Source organism: Atractosteus spatula, chromosome 19, assembly GCF_055471065.1.
Source record: "Atractosteus spatula isolate fAtrSpa1 chromosome 19, fAtrSpa1.hap1, whole genome shotgun sequence".
Classification (NCBI taxonomy): Eukaryota; Metazoa; Chordata; class Actinopteri; order Semionotiformes; family Lepisosteidae; genus Atractosteus; species Atractosteus spatula.
Window position 1 is genome coordinate 13,662,054 of NC_142724.1, and position 21,858 is coordinate 13,683,911.

The window sequence follows — 21,858 nt, forward strand, 5'->3', positions numbered from 1 at the left end:
TTATTACACAAGCCAGTCACTTCTTCACCCTTCTTCAGCATTTTGCGATTTCCAGCCATTGCAGATCCCTTTTACAATGTGATGGAAACAGATTCATGGGTGGGTTGACATCCCCACTCCTCCAGTTGAGTCAATATTTCTTTTCCCTGTGATTTCTTTCCTGTTAGACGCTATCCAGACCCACCTCTGCTCAGAGCTTGAACTCCAAGGTGGCATGGCATGTTGCCTGGTTACATAGAGGGGCTTTGACTATGCTAACAGGCAAAAGGACAGTCTCTCGGCCCTGTCTAGACTCCACGGAATAAGCAACATCATACACTGTAGACACAGGGGAAAATACCAAACAAACAAAGTTAGAGCAAGGTCACTCAAATGGTTTTACATCAGATTCTCCTCAACATCCTTCTTGTAAATTGTTAGTGCAGCAACTTCTGGAAACATCTAGGCAAAACTAAGAAAGACTAAGATCAAGGAAGGGCCTTTGCAATTAGGATGAACAGTAAAAAAGAAAATAAGTGAGGAAAACAGAACTTTATTCCACAGAGAGCAAGCACACCCTCTATCATGAATATTTTCTTCTTACATAGGGTCTGAGTATCAGACCTGACCTTTGCCTGAAAGGACAGCAACGTGCTGAAGCTCCTTACCAGCAAAGACTTGGCTACGATGTTTTCGATGAGCTTGAAGTCATTCCGCAGCTGTTTGCTTTTGGAACTGGTCCCTTCCATTTCTTCATCAGCGTAAAAGCGGAAAAATTGCGATTCGTCTTTGAATTCGCTTTTCTCCAGCACTGGCAGAGAGAGAGTAAGGAAATAGCAATAGTAAACAGGATTAGAGTGCAGGACTGTACTGTGCACGAATAAAACACAGTGTTTCTATTTTCATATCCTGACAGGAAAGGATGCCATGAACACAAATGATTTCGATTTACAGTCTGTTAAAAGATTGTAATGGGTATTATGTGGGGGGGGGGGTTGCCTTCAGAAACAGCTGCTTGAGAACAATTAGCAAACATCATCTGCTGTTAGAATGTGGAAACCACAACACAGAAAAGACTGGCACACTGCTCAGCTTGATCAGAATCCCTCAAATGCTAGACAAACAGGAAATGGTAAAAACTGATAAAGTCATGCGCTAGTGTTTATACTGTATATACAGTACAGGGAACGGTTTACTTTTAAAGAGAGAGGTTAATGCTCAGGTATGGTAAACTTACTACCATGTTAACCTCAACCAAATATTTCCATTTAAGCCTTTTATACTTCAGCCATTACTAATGTTTAGCAGGAAATGTTCAACATACTCATTTAACAGTGTTGAGTCTCCCTTATAACCCAATTAAACAGTCTCCATGGTGTGGAAAATTCCTGCACAGTGCTTGACAGTCTAGGCTCGAGATTCCCATGAACAGTTTTGCAGGCATGGGCATTGTAAGACTTGAATGGGAAGAGTTTTGTGTTCTTGCTATTTTACACCTCACTGAGTATGCTGTCTCATTGCTACTGCGCAGACTGAAAAATGTCTCTCAACCGCTCAGCCCTTTATTTCACATCTTAACTGTACCACATATTACAATGATTGTGACCAGTATCAGTGCTTATTTATCTATTTGGATGCCTTCACTGTTTTTTGACGTTCCTATTCCAGCAAAAAAAGGGGAAACGCTTCCCAGGGGCTGAAAATGCAGGAGGTTTGGGAATGTCTGCTTCACTGCACAATCCTGTCCATGTGAGGGCATTTTACAGGAGCACTGTGCTTTTATTCTGCTTTCATGCCACACATTCATCTCTTTTTTTTGCTGCTGGACTTGCTAGCCAGTGGATACTGTATGCAGAACTGATAACAGAGAAGAAGTCAGAACTGGGTACAGAGCACAGCCATAAAGAGGGTTTGAACTACAAGACACTAGAAGAATAGGAGCATAGACATCCAGCTGGTTCAGAAAGCAGTTGTTAATTGTGCTGTCGAAGAAAAGCCATAGCGAACGGATTGAGGGGGCCAACAAAACTGTGATCAAAATCTGTTTCACATCAGCGAACATGGATCGCGGCCAAGCCGGTAGCCTTTCCCAAACTCCCCTCCTCTTTCGCCACTTGACAGTTTTGGAAAAATATGAGCTGGGAATTTGTACATAACAGACGGATCAAACACCTCAGTTTCTTTTTTTCCAGCAGATTGCCAGAAAGTTTTAAAAAAACACCTATTGACAAGCATGTTAATTTGTTACATGTCAAAAACTGTTGCTGCATAAAGACCAGGTGAAGTCCAAAAAGAAAAAGTATGAAATCCATGCACAAATATCAAATTCTCAAGGAAGGGGCATGTTCTTAACTATGTATATCTGGTGGGTGTTAGCTATGCCACATTAAAGCGCCCCCAAAATAGAGGACGTTTTCAGTTTTCCTACAGTAAGATTATGTTCATGCTATAAATATTAGCACTGCATTTAGTAAAGACTCTACCGCATACAGAAATACAAGATACGAGCGACTGCTGTGCTTGACTCTGTTCTGTGTTTGCAGTTCTCTTTGCCAAAGTTGCGTATTTCAAATATGAAAGGACAAAAAGTATGCGAAACAGCTGTTGGGGAGAACTCTGCACATGCTGTACTTTGTACGGCCAAAACAGCCTTTCAGGAAAGAATGTATTTCCAGTATGCTGCTGTGTTTTTTTTTCCCTTATCTTACCATGATGCATGAAGCCATTGTTGCACAGCCCAACGCCCAGTGTGACCGCATCCTCCCTGGTGGACCAGTCTCCCTGTCGAGCCAGAGGACACCTCACTCAGCGAAACAGTTAATTGAAAGGCGCATCCCACACACAAAATTACACATAGCCAAACAAGAACCCAAAAAAAAGCACCCAGCCGAACGTCTGTCTAAAATTAGCTGCCTCCCTACTCAGGAAAGGGGGGAGGTAGCTGGCATGAAATGAAAAAGAAGAAATGTTCAAGGTCTGTTGGTACCAAAAACAAAACAGAAGAAAGGTACATTCCCCCAGAGTGGAGACTGGCCCATCGAAGGCAGGCAATACTTGTTATCTAAAGGACAAAAAGCAATGACAGATTCTTTTGATACGCTGCCCAGCTCTCTTGGCGGGGTGGTTTAAGAACAAAAAAAAAAACAGAACACACCTATTTCTTATCCCTTTTGAGGCTGTCTCTTCGAGGCTGATTTTAAATAAACGGGAAGAGGAAGGCAATCAGTGGGCAAACAGTTTTATCGCCTGTGCTTTTGGGTTCTTGCGGATGCGTTTCTGCCAGTCGCTGCTTGCACAAGGGAGATTAGCCACATTTCTGGAATTCTTTCCCTTTGCATTGTTTGCACTCCACAGTGAAAGACCCGACTTACAGCAGTGGGCTCTTTCCGTGGCGCGGTTTGTAAACATGACAGCATCCCTCTGAATTTATTCGGACAGCTGCTATTTTCCAATCTTTTCTACCACCTATGCCTCGTTTTCCTTCTCATTCTGCCACAGCGAGAAAACACCCAGCTTGTAACCTTCCTTTAAAGTGATTAACGTAGTGATAAGATCTTGACATGAGACAGTGAAACACAGGATTCTTAAATGAGCAGCAGGAAATGAAGACAGAAAGTGCATATATACATGAGCAGTAATCTGAACCCTGTTCCCTGGCATATTTTTTATGGGAATTATTCCATTACAGTGAACTCCAGTGGAGTTCCAGTGGAATACTTTTAAGACGGAAGAAATGCCGCCCAGTTTAAAGGGAAAGCTCATAAAAATTTGAGATGATGTTTGGTTAATAATGTAATTGATGGAGAATAAAAAGGCCTGAATAAAACAGACAGAGATGAAACCATGGAAAGCAACTTACTCACATCTAGTACACAGCCTCATACAATCACATCAGTGGACAACCACAGGGGGAAATAAAAGCAATAAAATTTGCTTTTAAATACTCTAGAAGCAAACTCAGCATCTGGCTAGGAATGACATTTACCAAGCAAATAAAGAGAAAAAAATACTAACAATACAAGTAAAACAAACAGGTGAGCTGACACCCAGATCCTGTCATATTCTTGCTTTACCCCAGAAGAACAAAAAGAGCTCTGGGCTGTAGCGGAGAGGGATTTCCTGAGAAAACTAAATCCTTGTGAACAAGCTGCTACCCCAGTTCCCTGCCTAGTGACTGTTCCTTGATCTGCTGCTCGTTCCACATTCCGAAAGGATTCCCAGACATTAGCAGTACCTGGGGTTTCTTATACTCATTACGTACCTTTAGCAAAATATCAGCTCACTGATAAAGAAACAATAATGTGCTGAAGCCCACAAAGGCAATGCCGGTTGAAGAGCAGGGCTCTAAAACAAATTCATTTAGACATGTTTTTGTAGGCCATACGTTTCAAAACACAGAATGCAGGAGGATGGCAAAAAATGTCACCCGCCTTTGGAAACCCATCTCCAAGACATATAAATTAGTACAGTGTGCTAAAACACACATTGCGTTTTCTCTTTTGGGCATATAAGAGATTGGATAGAGGATGTGTGGGGGGTGTCTTTAGAGATTAATTTACCACCCAGGCACAGCTTGGTCACTAAATATCTGGTCGTAGCCTGAGATGCGCATACACAGCTCTGTGTTATATATGATGTATATGGCACAGGTGTTCATTTTATTCTGTCATGGCAACGTTACACATTAAGATCAGTTTTCTTACCTGAGCTATCAGCCAGTCAACCAGTTTACTGGCAGGAACGACAGACTTGAATGTTTTTAAATGGTAGTCTCTGTCCCTGCATTTCCAAAAGGGAAAAACACAAACAGCAATGTTAGATGTTAATAATGTCATTATTAATATTGACAGCAGAATATAACAGCAAAAGCTGAGTAAAGAGCAGCAAAGCACATTATTTTTATTTGGTATAGTATTATTTCATTCACATGCTTCATTCTTAAGCCCTGCTTGGGGCTTAAACTTTTGAATTGCTGTTTAATTAATAACTCTTTTTTTCCAGGGAGTGGAGAGGGTGGTGTTGGAATGTTGATTTTAAAACAAATATTGAATGAAATGCTGACTTTTTTATCAGAAAAGTGATGTGAAGAAATGCCTACAGTAAGCAAGTTGTGCTTTCTTTTAATTAGCTAAAGGGATGCTTTGATTAATTACAAGCAACATATGTCCAAAATAAAAATAAAGCTTATTACTGGAATCAAATATTTACATATTTAAGGACAACAGGAAAGACTGCAAGTGCTATGAGCTTAACAACGATCTCATGAAATATTTTAATGCATCTGCTCAGTCTGCATATAAATAAACTGCTTTCAGACTTAATATGCACATTCACACAGCTGCTTTTTAACCTGACTGGAACTGGGCTCCATCCTGTGAAATTCTTAAGCTTTTTCATGCACAGCAGGCGATTCAAAACGATCTATTTAACATTTAGCTTTAAATAGCAAGAAGCCTTTGTTTGTATGCCTTTGTAATTGAACAGCCCCAGAGAACTATAAGTGGAAATAACCACATTTCCTGACACAAATGTGCACGATCCTTTATCTGATGTTGTTGCCATGTTATTGATAAAAAGCTGTTGTACTGCTAAGTGCTCTGCAAATGCCACAGTAGTGCAGTGACCACTGGCATTTCTTGGTTTTGTTTGAAACACAATTAACACAATTACCCAACCCCACCCCCACCCTAGAAACACCCACATGCAAACTTCACATTCACTCCCACTGATTGGAGTGCATGAGTCCCAGAGCACTGCACTGGGCTTAGCTAAAATCAGTGCTTGGACTGTCCGATCAACGTCTATTTTTCTTTCTACACACATCAGTGAGGCATGAGTGACCCACTATCGAGATTGGTATCATGGGTTGCAGAAATCCGAGTTCAAAACGTTATCACGATATATTAAAAAAAAAAACATTTCTGAAGTCTCCCAGCTCAGGTGAAGCAATGAACCAGCTTACCGAGCTCGGAAACAATCAAGAAACAATCTAAAAGGCACACCTGTTCCTTCAGACAAGGTGCTAATGTTCTGTGTATAAAATCTTGCTTCAGTCACAAACTGAACATGCGGTTCAGCGCAGCTGGCATTTACACCTCAACGATGGAGAATTTTACCTCGAGGCGAGTCAGATTTCTCACGTTTTCACCAGACTGGTCAAGAGATGCACGAAAAGGTTCAGGCTCGAGCAATAAAAGAATGTGATGGGAACTCAAACATCAGCCCTCCACTCAGCTACTTTGCCACTGTTGTTTAGGTTGAGAGAATCAATGTCTCTGGGGAAGACTAATGACTGATGGGCCTGTCTCTCGGAGACAGAGATGTTTAATACTACCAGTCAGGCGAGGTTTTCCTTGGAGACACCGAAGACAATTCCACACCAGCTGAATCAGCTGGTTTTTAAATTCTCCTTATTAACGGAGCGCTGGACAGATCGCAGAGCTGGAAATACAGCCCGTGAAGAGGGCGGGGGATAAGCAAAAATAAACAGTGATTTACTGGCTGGCAGCTATGGGACAGAGGAACAAGAAGCCCTTGTCAGCCTGTACACAGAACGGTTTTCAAATTGTGCTCATTTTACTGGGGGAACGTGTGCCAAGATTTTCTCAGACTTTCCTTTAGAGCACAGAAGTAGTCGAAAAGTGGGCGCAGAGAGTCAGGATAAAAAAAAAAGAGGGGAGAGGGCAAACTTACTTCACGACAGGAGTGAATAAGCTGTGTAGCCGACAGTACAGTCTCACCCCCTGTGGAAAAAAAAAACCACAAGACATCACAGAAAACTAAGTGTCTGTTCAAAGTTCCACTAACACATCATTGAATCTTAATACAAGTAGCACTCAGCTGGAACAAATCCTCTTTTTCATGCTAGAAACATTCTAAATTAGCCAGGTGTAATAATTTTACATCTAATAAAGGTCCAGGGATTCTGAGTGGCAATTTTAAAATCAAAGGATTATTTTAATGGTCCAGGCCTAATGACACCTTTACTTCTCATTATCCATATTATATTATTCAGACTGTTAAGCAGAATGAATGTGCCTTAGGGACAGTTATGCAGAAAGCTCTGGACTAAAGACATACTGATGCAAAAAAAATTGCTGTTTTGGCAAGCATAAGGGCTTACATCATTAATAAAAGGCATTATTACACAATGTCAATAAAAATCCATTCATTATCAAAGAGATGCTTGTTTGTAGAATGGATAAGAGCAAACCCCATCCTCAGCAGCACAGGGTGCAAGACAATAGCACATCTTCGATAGGACCCTAGCCCGCCGCAGGGTGCACACACACCTACACAGGGACACTTCTCAGACACCAATTAACTTAGCCAGCGTTACACTAGAATGAGGGAGGGTGAGCACCCCAAAAGATCCACAAAGAGGACCACAAGGAGAGAACATGCAAACTCCACACAGAAGGAGTCCCAATTTAGAAGTGAAATTTTGACCCAGCAGTCCAAATGCCTCATGATTAGAGAGTTATAGGTTATAGCTTTTAAGTAGAAGGTACTATGTAGTATTATCATGGAACCAATGGATGGGTTTCACATGTACCCTGGTTCAGCTGGGTGGAATTCAGGCAGTTGGACCTGAGAACTGTCATTCTCTCAATGACGAAGAGCTCACCAACAAGAAGCTACAGGGATCCTTCAGGACCAGGACAGAGTACTGGACATAAGAACAATGTATTAACGAGCATGGTAATTAATTTGGAGTGATCCTAAACTAAGTCTTTTCATTAATTACCAATTAGACCCCCACCGATCCTGAAGGAAAAGACTAAGGTGCAGCTTCCCATTGGCAACATTAATGCCCAAATAACTCATTGTGCCTTAGCCAGTCTCATTCACATAAAGAAATGTAATGGCTCCACAAAATCCACAATGTCATTCACTTATTGTAGCAATGATGACACCTCTCTATTACAGACTTTTTCAGGACGAAGTGCCCAGACTGAATCACTTTTTCTCTACTCTCTAGCTGAAAGTTATTCATTAAAAGCGGCTCAAGTGGGGTTACCTTTGACACTATGTCTTCCATCTCACTTCTGGCTTTGTAGGTGCCATCATCATAGCGGAACCTATAGAGGACCTGCTCATTCTTGAACTGATGCTTGTCAGACACTGCAGAGGCAATGAGAGGTGAAATTAATTCTCAGCGAGAAACAGGCTTGAGCAAAACATCAAAAAGCACAATGTTCACCGACTGCATCGTCAATATTTATTTTAATGCGACTACAAGCAATAAAAACTAATGGCTTAGGATATTAGTTGAAGTGAGAGTAGGAAAGGAAAATAAATAATTCCTCCGCACTCAGCATCCTGGAATATGGATGAGAGAGACACTCACCAGATTCCTTTTGTCACAGCCGAATAACACTATTTTAGAAAGTTGCCGACAGGTAGATCCCAGCAGAATAGCATGGTTTAGAATCCAAAGTCCTAAACACCTCCTAAATCCTAAATGATGCCAGCAAGTGGTCAATATCAGCGTCTAAGAATGCGTGGTGACGTATTAAACAAGATGACGTTTTGCCTTATCTTGCGCTGATCATCTGCTGTCTAAATCTCTCAGTCTATAAGCTCATTTCTTCCAACAATCAAAAATAAAACTGGTGGCACATCCATCAGGAGGGACAATCTGGAGCTCAGGACTCGCCGCTCGCTATATTCCTCATCAACATTTTTAACTCAAACAGCGGCAGCCACCTGTGTCGTCATTTAACCTCAAAGAAACCCTTTGCTCCATGAAAGTGTGTTACAGGTGTCACTTTTATTGATTCACCATTCACGTCTGACCGTGATACACTCAAGTTACCCTGACTGCTGCACAAGCACTGTATCACCTCAGTAATGCGAGAGCAGACTGGGAACAGGTCATGAGGTGATTTCAGCTATGAAATGTCAAGCAAACCAAGAAAAGCACTAGAACTACATTTGTGCGCTCACTCATTATTTTGTGGTGCTCGCATCCTGCAATTTCTAGCCAGCAAGATGTGACGGCCAAACATCATCCATGATGATACGGGAAACCATGATTCATAGATTGATGGGTAGGCCTTGTGTGTGATGTTCTGGGCAGGTGTGTCTCGTAACTGCATAGCAACCTGAATGCATGGAGCTACACTGAACACGTCTTAGGATCTCATTTGCTGCCCTCCCTGTGATCTCATCTGGCTAGGATATAAGCAGAACAGCACACGTTTCCATGCTACTCAAGTAATGATGGCTTTCTTGTGAGATGGGAATGGGATAGTTATGCCAAGAATGCCACAGCTGACAGACTTGTGGGCTCAGCTTGGACTATGATTGACTTCTATATTAATAATATCCTTATACGTAAATATTGCTTTTCTGGACACTACAATCAAAGCATTTTACAGGTAACAGGGACTCCCTTTGACGACGGCAGCCATAGTGCACCAGTACGCTCACCACATACCAGCAATCAGTGGGGAGGAGAACAGAGCGATGAAGCCAATTTTACAGATAGGGATTATACTGCCCTGGAATTTTTAATGACCACAGAGAGTCAGGTCGGTTTTACATCTTGTCCGAAGGAAGGTGTTCTTTTTGTAGTATAGTGTCACTGTTGCTATCCTGGGGCATTAGGACCCACACAGACTGCAGGGTGAGTGCCCCCTGCTGGCCCCACTAACACCTCTTCCAGCAGCAGCCTTAGCTTTCCCAGGAGGTCTCTCATCCAGGTACTGAACAGGTTCACACTGCTGAGCTTCAGTGGGCTGCCAGTTGTGAGCTGCAGTGTGATGTAGCTGCTGGCCTCTGGGGCTCAGGGACCAGTGAATACGCAAGTGCTAGTCCAGGCTCTACATGAGGAATGGGACCGAATCCCACAAGACAACATCTGCAACCTGCTGCAGAGCATGGGTGACAGATGTGTAGAGCCTGACCTGTCCCGAGTTCACTCCTGACCTGACGAGTATGTGCGATTTCAGAAGTAAGTGACCTTATCAGAAATAACCATTGTGCCATGTGTGGAAATAATTTGTATAGTTCTAATACATATGCAACGGTCACTTCTGAACACCCATTCGTGGTAATAACAGAGGTGACCAGAGCTGTACTCAGTGCTGTATATAAAATTTCCTGTAAAAATGCTTGGATTGGGAGCACCAGGGGGAGAATACATTTGAATGTGCCTTTCTCTGGAAAAGAGCCTTTTTCATAACAAATTCAAACTCATTTCAAACCTGTGCTGAACTGTGCTGTTACTTTTCGCACCTTCTACAGATGCACAGCTTGTATTAGACAATACAGTAGCTTGCAACAGCAGCTTGTGTTGAAAATATAATTCCTTGTAGTGGACGCCCACAGTACAAGGCTGTGGAAGGGAACACCTGTGGAACAACCCTGTTGACAGTTTCATCAGCTACAGTATTGTACTGAAGTCATGCCTGTTTAATTAAATGACAGTGCACCTGCTACAAAACGTGTTTCGTAATTTTTTGATACCGTTTGATTTTTTTGTTTGTTCTGATAAGTGATATGTTTTTTTATCCTGTACTCAGTGCAGTCTGAAAAAGGAAATTCCCAAGTAACAGAAAGAAGAGAGAAGTTTCCGATAGTGAACATCCTTTTAGATGACTCGGGGATGAGATCATGACATCGCCAGTGAGAAGTGATAGTCGGCTATGAAATACTACTAATGAAATAATAAGGAAGAAAGAAGTTGCGCTCATTCACCGTGATGGATGATGCCATTCTCCAGCAGGGCCTGACCGAGGTTGACCCCCTCATCTGGGTTATTGATCTCTCCGCTCTCAATCAGCCAGGACACAAACTCACTGTGAAGGAAATGGAACAAGGCAGTGTGAGCGCACAGTGACACAGCTCTCAGGACAGTGTGAGCGCACAATGACGCAGCCCTCAGGACAGTGTGAGCGCACAGTGACACAGCTCTCAGGACAGTGCGAGCGCACAGTGACACAGCTCTCAGGACAGGACAGTGTGAGCGCATAGTGACACAGCCCTCAGGACAGTGTGAGCGCACAGTGACACAGCCCTCAGGACAGTGTGAGCGCACAGTGACACAGCTCTCAGGACAGCGTGAGCGCACAGTGACACAGCCCTCAGGACAGCGTGAGCGCACAGTGACACAGCTCTCAGGACAGTGCGAGCGCACAGTGACACAGCTCTCAGGACAGGACAGTGTGAGCGCACAGTGACACAGCCCTCAGGACAGTGTGAGCGCACAGTGACACAGCCCTCAGGACAGTGTGAGCGCACAGTGACACAGCTCTCAGGACAGTGTGAGCGCATGGTGACACAGCTCTCAGGACAGTGTGAGCGCACGGTGACACAGCTCTCAGGACAGTGCGAGCGCACGGTGACACAGCTCTCAGGACAGTGTGAGCGCACGGTGACACAGCTCTCAGGACAGTGCGAGCGCACGGTGACACAGCTCTCAGGACAGTGCGAGCGCACGGTGACACAGGTCTCAGGACAGTGTGAGCACACGGTGACACAGCTCTCAGGACAGTGCGAGCGCACGGTGACACAGGTCTCAGGACAGTGCGAGCGCACGGTGACACAGGTCTCAGGACAGTGCGAGCGCACGGTGACAGCTCTCAGGACAGGACAGTGCGAGTGCACAGTGACACAGCTCTCAGGACAGGACAGTGCGAGTGCACAGTGACACAGCTCTCAGGACAGTGCGAGTGCACAGTGACACAGCTCTCAGGACAGTGCGAGAGCACAGTGACACAGCTCTCAGGACAGTGCGAGCGCACAGTGACACAGCTCTCAGGACAGTGCGAGCGCACAGTGACACAGCTCTCAGGACAGGACAGGGCAGAGTGAGTGAAGAGGAAAAACAATTTTTTGAAGGGACTCAAACCCACACCACTAGAAATGAGCTACAGTGGCTGGCAGCCCCATGCTTTCCACCTCTGACCCATTAGCACTGCTGAGAGCTCATGTAAACCCCCCAGCTGCATGACAGCAGCTGGACAAGCCCACAAGAATGTTCTGAAGAAACAGTTTTGGATGATTTCCCGGACAGTACATTTGCAAGAGTGGTGCTTTAAACAAAGTGAGGAAAAAAAGTAACTGAAAAAACAAACGGAACCGCTGTCAAGACCCGCACACGGCGCCACACCCAGAGCAGAACACCTTTGCTTCAACCACAAAAACAAGTTCATGATGATACTTCCACACACCCACTTGCTTTGATTGCTCAGTATTTTAGGGTTTTTTTTAACTTAATTTTAAAAAGCACAAGATTTTTGATCCCCCTAATTCCACTAAGCATATCAAAAACTACAAAAAGAAGCACAAAAGTAAGGTCATAAAGAGGAAAAGAGTAACCTACCTTATTCACCTCAAAATTACGATTTAATTTTACAACTTGCAGTGGTTTCAGAAACAGATTTTTACCTTGTTCATTTATTTGTACACGTGAATATTTAGATTTATCACTGGTTTCCTCCCACAGTCGAATGACATACTGGTAGGTTAATTGGCTTCTGGAAAAATTGGCCCTGTTGTGAGTGTCTGTCTGTGTCTGTGTCTATGTGCACCCTGTGAGGCACTGGCACCTTGTGCCTAGTTGGGATAAGATCCAGCTAAAAAGACAGCCATAACACACATGACCAAAATTTATAGTAAATGTTTGACTTACACTCACTTTCTAAAATGTTCGAATGTTGATGTGCTGTAACAGTGTTTGTAGTACTTGACTTCAATGAAAACCTCAAGTTACCAGTCAGTCACAAATCCCATTCCTGATACCTGAGCTGTTTGTCTGCTATAAGGCTCCGCTTCAGCCTAGTCACCCTGTCACAAACCTAGTTTATAGTGTGTGATTAGTAAACGGAAAGAAGTTAAGAGACGGCTTGTCTTTAATATTTAATGTAAAGCACAGCTTCAGTCACACAAAATTTCATAAAAATTAAATCTAATTTGAATCATGCCAACAATAAAACCGATGATACACCATGTGCCACAGGAAAGTCCACAGATCTACAAAATGCTCAGATAAAAAGTCTAGATACTCATGAATTAGATATTCATGAATACTCCCCCCGGTCATAAAAACACAGTCCCTAACCCTACTCCTATCACCGTCCTGTAATCTAATCTTCAATCAAACCCAGGTCTTCTTAGCAGAAGCTCCACAAATTACAGAGGACTTGAAAAGCAAGCCCCTTGACAGCTTCACAGCTACTGAACAAGGTGGCTTTGTGATTTATGCTGAATTGTCAGTCTGTGAGCTGACTCCCCCTCAGCATTACTGCCACAATGAAAACGGCAGAAAACAAGAGGCTGGGTCTGCATGACACGCGGGATTTCACAAGTGTTTAATCCACGAGGGGCAGGAGATTTTTAGAATTTTTTTCAATTCCGTTTTGTTTTAGAGATTAGCAACTTGCCAAATACTTTGTCTTGAAAGTCCCCCGGTTTCAAATCCCATGTGCAAGAAGAGAATTTCTTCCATCCTGCTGTTTCTCACTGTCTCATTCCCAACAGGCCGAGTAATAGCGGTTTAAGGGCTTGTTGGCAGCCCGGATTATTCCATGCGGTATGAAGTACAATTTTGTAAAAACAAAAACCACTTCAAACATCTGCTGCCACCACGATGATATTGTCAGTCTACAGGCACAGCATCCTCGGAAGACCTGCTAATTCATTTCTTGATTTGAGAAGAAAAATAGATAGAAATCCCCAAAAGTTTTGATTTAGTTTCGAATCTATGAATAAAAAGGAAATAGAAAAAAAACACCACCATTTTTTGAGTACGTCAATGATTTTTTGAAAAAGCACACAGTTTGCAAGAGACTTGTCCTTATGAACTTCCTGGTTTTCCTTTCCTTGTATTTTATCCAGATTAAGATCTGAAACTATGTTTTGCCTTTTTATTTACTGTCCATGATGTTGCTGTGCAGCATTACCTGTATGTATCTGGCTCCTATTATGAATTATGAACATAACCGGTAAAAACAATTAGTACTAATTACCATTGGCACAAGATGAAAAGACTTGCACAACACACACAGCCAAGCCACATTATGTAAATGTCTGTGTTGGAGCCCTCTCAGGAGGGGCCCAATCAAGGAATTAATTTGCTGTTTATGCAAGTCATTAATATTTTTTTTAACAAAATACATGGAACACAGCCTCAAAGAAGACTCTATCTGTGACCCCGGTGAAAAGCAGGTAAAAGTGAAACTGGGGCTATAGACATTCCATGTCACGCCATTGTTATGCCCTGAAACAGATCACCACTGATTGTGCCATGCATGATTTTACCCCTGTATGCTTCACCAAGCTGTACCATCTTGGCAGACCAGACTAAACATTTGCAAAGGAAGTTCTGTGCTAATCATGTACACATGAGAAGTCAATGAGAACAAACCACTGGGGCCTTACTTCTATAGCAGAATTAATGACCCGTGCTAACCAAAGCTGAACACGGGGGTAACACTGGATCTGTGTGCATCCAGTTCCTGACTTGGTAATAAACACAGCTGTAAAAGGAAGACGCATTCCTACTTTCTCTTACTTAGAAGAGCTGCCCACTTTTTAAACAGTTACCAGGAGGTACATAGGCAGACAAGAAAACTCACCCACAGCTAACAACACTGACGTTAACACAGGAGCCTCAGGTTCTTTGTATGACATGAGCTGGTCAGAACGAGATAACAGTCCCCGTCTTCTTCACAGTAGCCAGATAAAATGAACGTGTCATTTTTATGCAGCTTTTTTAAGTCCAAAAAGAAAATCCTAAGAAAGGATTCCAATTCCAACCCCATGCGGGTGAGTGTGGGGTTTTCTCTAAAATTAAGAAACTGCCAAAATGACACCGGGTTGCGCACACATCAAATCCAATAACAAAATTAGTCTAAATGGCACGTACAATCATTGAGTCTTTCTTCCATGAAAGTAGAAGGAAATCTGTCCACTCAAGCAAACCTGTCCAGATTTAAAAAGGTTTTACACAGTCAAATAGACTGATGTGTCATTTTGACTATGTCATTAATTGGGTGCAATGTGGTGACATACTGATACACCTAATACACCAGCTCTGACATAGACACCATTAAAACCTTGATCTAAGCAGACATTGGTTGATGTTTACAACAGTCTGCAAAGTCCCAATGCCAAACCTAATACAAAAGGCCCCATTCAGAACACAATGAGAGGCGGGACAGGGATTATTAGGGTAATATGACAGGAGTAATCTGTCAATCTGAGTTTATGCTCTACTATATGTTCTCCACTGCAACATGACCAATGCCTGGACTCCAGTGTGCCATCATACTGTACATGAAGCAGCCATATAATGCTGCTCATTCACAGCCTGTTTGAGCATGTGACAGAAATATGGCAGAAAAACTTGGCAGACAAGCACTAAGCAGAGGAAACATCCTTTCAGCAGAACCGTGAACAAGGAGGCAACAAACGAGTCCAGATTTCACTTCCAACAAAGCTTCAGACTCAGAGGTGGTATGGCTATGTACCAACTTTTCTGTGCCTAATTGCTTTTCAGAAACCTGTGTTTCTTGTACATCCAAAACATAGTCCCTGAGAGAGATCTGCATGGAGATCAAGGATTTGCATTTCTATTGGAAAGGGGGTAAAACAACAGTTTCCCTTCCCTTGCTAGTTATGCACAGGAACTTTCCAACCTTATGAAAAGCCCAAAGAAAAGTACAAATTGCCAATATCTGCTGTGAAAGACTTTTTTCTGCTGTTGTAAATATGAAGGGAAATCGCAATGCTCTTTTTCAGATTTCGGGGTTAGAAAGAACAGGCATTGATGAGTGCATTCCAAACCGCAAAATAAGTTAAATGTACTCATTAACTTATAAAACCTCCAATTTACATCACAAAATAGATTACATTTCCAGCTGCAATTCAGAACAAGGCAACAAAAGTTCTGGTGGAGGTGAAGCAGCCCTATTATAATTATAGGCAGGCATGTGAATACATCTCTTGATTTCGAGACGGTTTTGCTAACAAATACTCCTTGTCAACTTGCAGATCACATTGGAAAATTTCTGCAGTGAAATGTCTGCTGCACAACCTGTACTTATTCACTTGCACATCACATTACAGTCACTACAGTGACTAGTGAGCAGGAAGGGCTGCTTCACATTGCAATACGTGGGAACTCAAATGCAAGTTTGCGACAACATGGCAACTTACAGTACTTTCACAAAGTGCACAATAATGTGCTTAATTCGGCATTTGTGATTTTCTTCTATAATGTCAATGAATTCTGTTACAGAGATTCATTAACTGGTCTGATAAATTGGGACTCCAGTTTCCCTTTAATAGAGTGGAATTGGCCATCAGAGCTCAAATGCAATGTAGTTTAGCCTGATTACTTACTGTCCCTCTGTGAAGGAAACACTCTTGTGCAAAAATGGGGTACATTCACCAGCTTTTTAAACTTTAAAACTGGCTGTAATTGTGGAAATCCAAGCTCGATCTCAGTAAAACTAGTCCAATGATTTTAAACTATGGCAAGCAGTTTTAAATGCCATTCAGATGTTTTAGTTGAATCAATAAATCAATGAACTCAAAACAGGTTTATCAATAAGAACATCGAAAACGGACACAAAATCGGTACGCAGGAGGATGGTGTGATCCTTCTTTAAAATGGAAAACAGAGACAAGAAACACAAAGATCAACTCTAGGATTTTAGGTTCATATGCAGTTTAGCCCAACGCAGACCACCTTATCAAAGGTGCAATAAAGTGTAGCACAGCAGCAAGAAATTCTGGTAAAGCATGAATAGGACAACCATGGAAAAACACAGTAAATTCAGAGCATATTTACACCAAAACTATGGGAACATTTAAAAAATATCTTATTGCTTTTCTGTGGTAAAGCCACAAATGAGCACAACAAAGCAAAAACAAAAGAGATCTGTTACTGAACCTATAAGGCACTCTTGTGTGTTAAAGCACTGAATAGGAATAAAACTAATTAGGTAGCTTACCCTTGGCTAGAAATCAGTGTCTTTAAATTGATGTGACGTAACTCTTATTCATTCACCTTGTTAGCCCAGCCGAAAGGAAACTAATCAGATTGCTTTAACAGGAAGAGAGCTCCCGGTCAGAAGAGTTGTAAAACTCCATCTCTCTAAATTCTCCCAGCCCCCTGGGGACACATGACACTGCTCTCCTGTGTCTAATCAGTCCTTCGGATGGGAATTCTTAACACAGAAAATACTCTCTTCAAGAAGGTATCTTTAGGAATATATATATTTGAATACAAATATAATACAATACAATAATAGGATACAAATACAAATAACTGGTCAAGAGAGCTTAAATGTGCATTAAATGGCCCGAAGCCAAAAACAAAACACCAAGCAGTACAATGTATTTTCAAATTAAGAAATAGAAAGACAATTTGTTTTATATAAAACACAGAAATTATATTACAGGACTCTGCCTGTAGGCTATGGGATACTTTATATGCGCTCATAAATTCAGTTCACTTGGTTTAAAGAGTGCACATTAATTCTGTTATGTGTTATGAAAACATATGAAAACCCTTTTAAACTACTGGCATTCATAGAATCCTTAATGAATTGCCCATTAAGACTAATGAGTGCATTTCTTGAGGAATCGTTCTCTTTCACACATCACCCAGCACGGGGCTTTTCTGGGTCTCCTACTCATTCCGCTCCAAAAACAGGTTTTAATTGCAGCCTGGAATTTTTCGGTCCAGTTCTGAAGCCGGTGCACAATGGAAAGGGCATTAGCACCCCTTCACACACACTCAGCATTGTTCATCCACTGCAGTGAGAGTGGAGAAAAAGAAATGTCACTCCAACAGCTTGCTGCTTAGCAGAGGCCAGTGTCTTCCTAATCAAGCCTCATCGAGTAAGATCGGATCTGGGACAATGCTTGGCACGGTGCTTGGGAACACTATTCATAGTCAGTGGATTTATCTGCGTCAGGATACCACAAGCATCATGGGTAAGGAAATGGTTAACAGAAGACAACACATATAAACCTGGATACCTAAGGGCTAAATATTATATGATCCTACTGCAATCTCCTCACTGCAAGAGCTATCTTAATTAGAGCCTCATTTTTAATAATTAGTCAATCCTTACAGAGTAGACCACTTAATAAGGCAGCAGAGGGAAATATTTCTGAATGTCAGTTTCCCCTCAGGATTAGGCTACTTCAGTGAATTATTTAGCTATTTTAAGCAAGCGTGTATATAGATTTAAATTTCTCCACTTCACCGTAAGATTCTTATTGTGCCTCACACTACTAATATCGTTTCTTCGGCCAGCTAAGTAACGTTTTCCAAGGAGAAAAAGACTTCTTTGCATCATTCTAAAAAATCCTCTAACCATTGGCCTGGCACTTCCTGGAGATATGATGACTCAGATCGCCTGCCCTGAGAATTAAAGACTCTGCCACCTGTGCCAAATAAGAAGCGACTCTGGGCGGCTCTGTGATGGTAATTTGTGAGCTCCGGGCACTGCAGTGTGCCAGCCCGCTCCCTAGAAGCGAGAGCACTGGCAGTCAGCGTGAAACCACTTCCTGTCATTTCAAAGTCAAGCCCACCTGGCTAGCAAAACTTTGTCGTTGCAAAACTTTGATAAAGGTCAAATCCTTTTTCGCTTAACTTTAAACTGAAAGTGATCTCCAGGCTCCACCAATCCAGTCACTGTGAAAATGCTTGAACTCACAAGAGGAAAACATGAAACCAAATGACTCAGTGAAAATGAGACATTTGACTAGATGGGGCTCATCACAGAACTTCAAGGGGAATAAAAGTCCCTGTGACACTGCATCAGTGTTAATACATTTTCGCCTTCCACCCTAGTGATCACATCTCAGCACTCTCCACCCTTTATCAGAGGACCAGACCCCTAATCAGGGATTTATTGGTACAAACAGGAGACCCATTTGGCCAAGGAAACCAGAGACATGCATCTAAATGCGTTTCAATGGTGGTGTGCTCATCTGAAACAACCACAACCGTAGTTTACACCATTTCACGAGTAAATGTGAAATGTCAAGAAATCAAGAAAAATACACAATTGGGAAAACATTCACTCCAAACTGGCAAAGTGATAACAAAAACCGATTAGCATATATTTTCCTCCAGGTCGGATGCTTGCTCATGGGATCTGCGCAGGGGGCAGACGCCACCAGCGCCCGGATTTCCATTTCTTCCTGTCTGGTCGGGATGGGGAAGGGAACCCAGCTCGTGACCCACCCGCGCACAACAGCGCAAGCACACACCCTTCGCCAACAGATCGGAAACGGAGCCGAACCCACACATCGCGTCCACTTACTTTCCCAGGAAGCACTTGGGGACGATGCTGAGTTTCCTGCGCCGGTCCTTGATCAGGTGTTTGCTCTTGGTCATCATCATGTGATAGAGCTTCTCCCCCTTCTCGGAGATCATGACATAGGCATCGCGCTCCATGCCTAACTTCAGGCCTGCAAAATGGAGAGCACAGCCATCACACACTGCAGATCTGAGGTGCCTGGGTTCTGAATGCAACAGCAGATACACTTTTTCTGCACAAATAATGCGTAACGGTAGTTATAATTTACCACTCAGTCAAAAACATTTAAGAATAAAGAGTGCAATGGCATTGCTTTCCACACATTGACTTCATTAACTTGTTTTACCGGTTGGATACTTGCTTTCAGAATGCAGTTAACAGGGCAAAAGAAGCAGCAAGGAAACATTTCAGCAGTACAAATTTTTTCTCCATTGCATTATTTCTATCCAAACAGATTTTCAAAAATATGCTCATTTTCTGTTGACACTTGTTGTAAATGTAACACTGGAAACAAATTACTGAAAAATATCTATACATCCATTTTCTAATAGCTTTTCCTAATTCGGGGTAGGAGGGGAACCAGAGCCTATCCTGGCAAGCAATGGAAGCAGGGTACACCCTGGATGGGACCAGTCTATCTCAGGGCAGATACACAGGCACAAACATGCACGCACTCACACCAGGGATAATTATCCTAAAAGTCAATTAACCTATCATAAAAAATGTACCGTTTGAATGATATGTAAAACTGAGGTCCTGACTCTCTGTGGTCATTAAAAATCATAATAATCAAAAATCAATCAATCAAAAATAATAGGGATGTAATCCTGGTGTCCTGGCCAAATTTCCCATTGGCCTCCTAATAATCACCATCTCTGATCTGGCTTCATCACTCTGTTCTCCTCCCCACTGAGAGCTGACGTGTGGTGACATTGTGCCACTGTGCTACCAAACTTATACATGTAGAAAATTACCGTTATCACATTATAGTATATTAACGATGTATGTGTTAGTTTTACATTAAAAGCAGACTTCTAAGAAGATATCTGCACAGGGGTAGATGTGGTTAGTGGACACACTTTCGAAAGTCAGTCTGTCTTCTCAGGGTTGGTGCAATTTGTAAGCATTGACCTTGTGCTGTAACTGGCAGAGGATGGAATTTGCATCTGAAATCTGAGATTTCATGTAACTCTGCTTTGTTTTGAAATTATACATAAGATGTGTTCTGCCTGCAGGTACCCGAGGTAAAAGACATGTTTTTTCAATCCAGTCAAAGAAAGGAAAACTTTAATTCTGCTCACTATTTCATATTTACAAATGCCTTCAACTTATAGCTATCTCCTTGGCTTACATTCCTGGATACAGTAGGTAGCAGAAATATCCCTCAAAATCTTTGCTTCACAGCCTACTTATGAAAATTATTAATGAACCAAGAGTTGCCTAAAGCAGATAGTAATACATAGACAAGACCAGCCTATTTTAACATGGTCATGGAAAGAAAGGACTGGAAAAGCACATTTAAAAAGATATGGGAAAAAGACTGCATTATAAAGGTGTTTACAGAATTGCTAGCTGGCACGCATACTGGTGTTTTGGAAATCCTGCAGCCACAGTGCACAATGAGAAAGAATAAAGAAAGACAAATTAGAGGGAAGATTTCAATCTAGCTTCTTGCACAGAGCTGATACCGATCCACATGACTTCTACCAAACCTGGCATAGAAGCACAGTGATCCTGCCCGATGCCAATCTAAACAAAGAAAAGAATTATGCCCCGGAGAAATAAACTTTTTCGTTCTGGTTGGAAAAACTGACATTTTCTTCAGGAAAATAATAAAATAAGGCTGCCATACCAAGTAAGAATTCCATCCCCTGCAGAAATCTGTCTTGTGTGTAAAAAGCTGCTACGAATGGAACAGGCCCAAACAGTCCAGACTTGCGGACGTGCGAGAGAAACGACTGATGCTCTCCACTGGAGAGGACAGGAAAACAGTGGCACTCCCTATTCTAATTTTAATAAAAATTCAGACTGAGTATCACCACCTTATTAAGGCAACTACTGGGAAACAAAAGGAGCTGTTTTTTTTATTTCCCCAGTGACTCCAGCATTAATTTCTGATCTCAGAAAGTCAAACTGTTCTGCACCATGAAATCAGAAGAAACCCCACAGCTCTCATGCTTTTCAAGCAAAGTGGAAGCTCAGTGCACTGCAAATCATGAGTAATTAGAAGCAATTAATCCAAAGTGTAGACAATTTACACAGTCCAATGACCTAAGTTTTTTCGTTGTTGTTGTTGTGTGAATATTTATCAGGAATAGTGATTTGATTTACATACATCTGTGTGTATGACAGAGAACATGGACACCTAGTCAGTTCTGGTTCCTGGGCACATGGCTGATGAACTAATTCAGAAAGTAGAAAGTCCTTATTGTCTGACCTACATTAACAGCAACTATTTTCAGTAAAAAGATAAATCCAGTTAGCCTTAAAAAAATAAATCAAGCATACAATCTCTGAACTACAGTATGTAATAAAGAAATATAACACTGAGTATAACCATTTTTATAAATCTGGCAATTAATGCACT

General features: G+C 42.1%; 1 protein-coding gene across 1 annotated transcript in view; it reads right to left on the reverse strand.

Moving 5' to 3' along the window:
• The window catches only part of prex1 (phosphatidylinositol-3,4,5-trisphosphate-dependent Rac exchange factor 1), a 135,181-nt gene that overhangs the window by 45,660 nt on the left and 67,663 nt on the right, over positions 1–21,858 (reverse strand). Inside the window, exons 10-16 of the mRNA XM_088937653.1 lie at positions 19,275–19,422; positions 10,684–10,784; positions 8,000–8,103; positions 6,673–6,722; positions 4,683–4,758; positions 2,688–2,760; positions 648–790 (exon numbers count right to left, since the gene is read on the reverse strand). Of these exons, the coding sequence (XP_088793779.1) occupies positions 648–790; positions 2,688–2,760; positions 4,683–4,758; positions 6,673–6,722; positions 8,000–8,103; positions 10,684–10,784; positions 19,275–19,422 (695 nt within the window). The remainder of the gene's footprint in view (positions 1–647; positions 791–2,687; positions 2,761–4,682; positions 4,759–6,672; positions 6,723–7,999; positions 8,104–10,683; positions 10,785–19,274; positions 19,423–21,858) is intronic.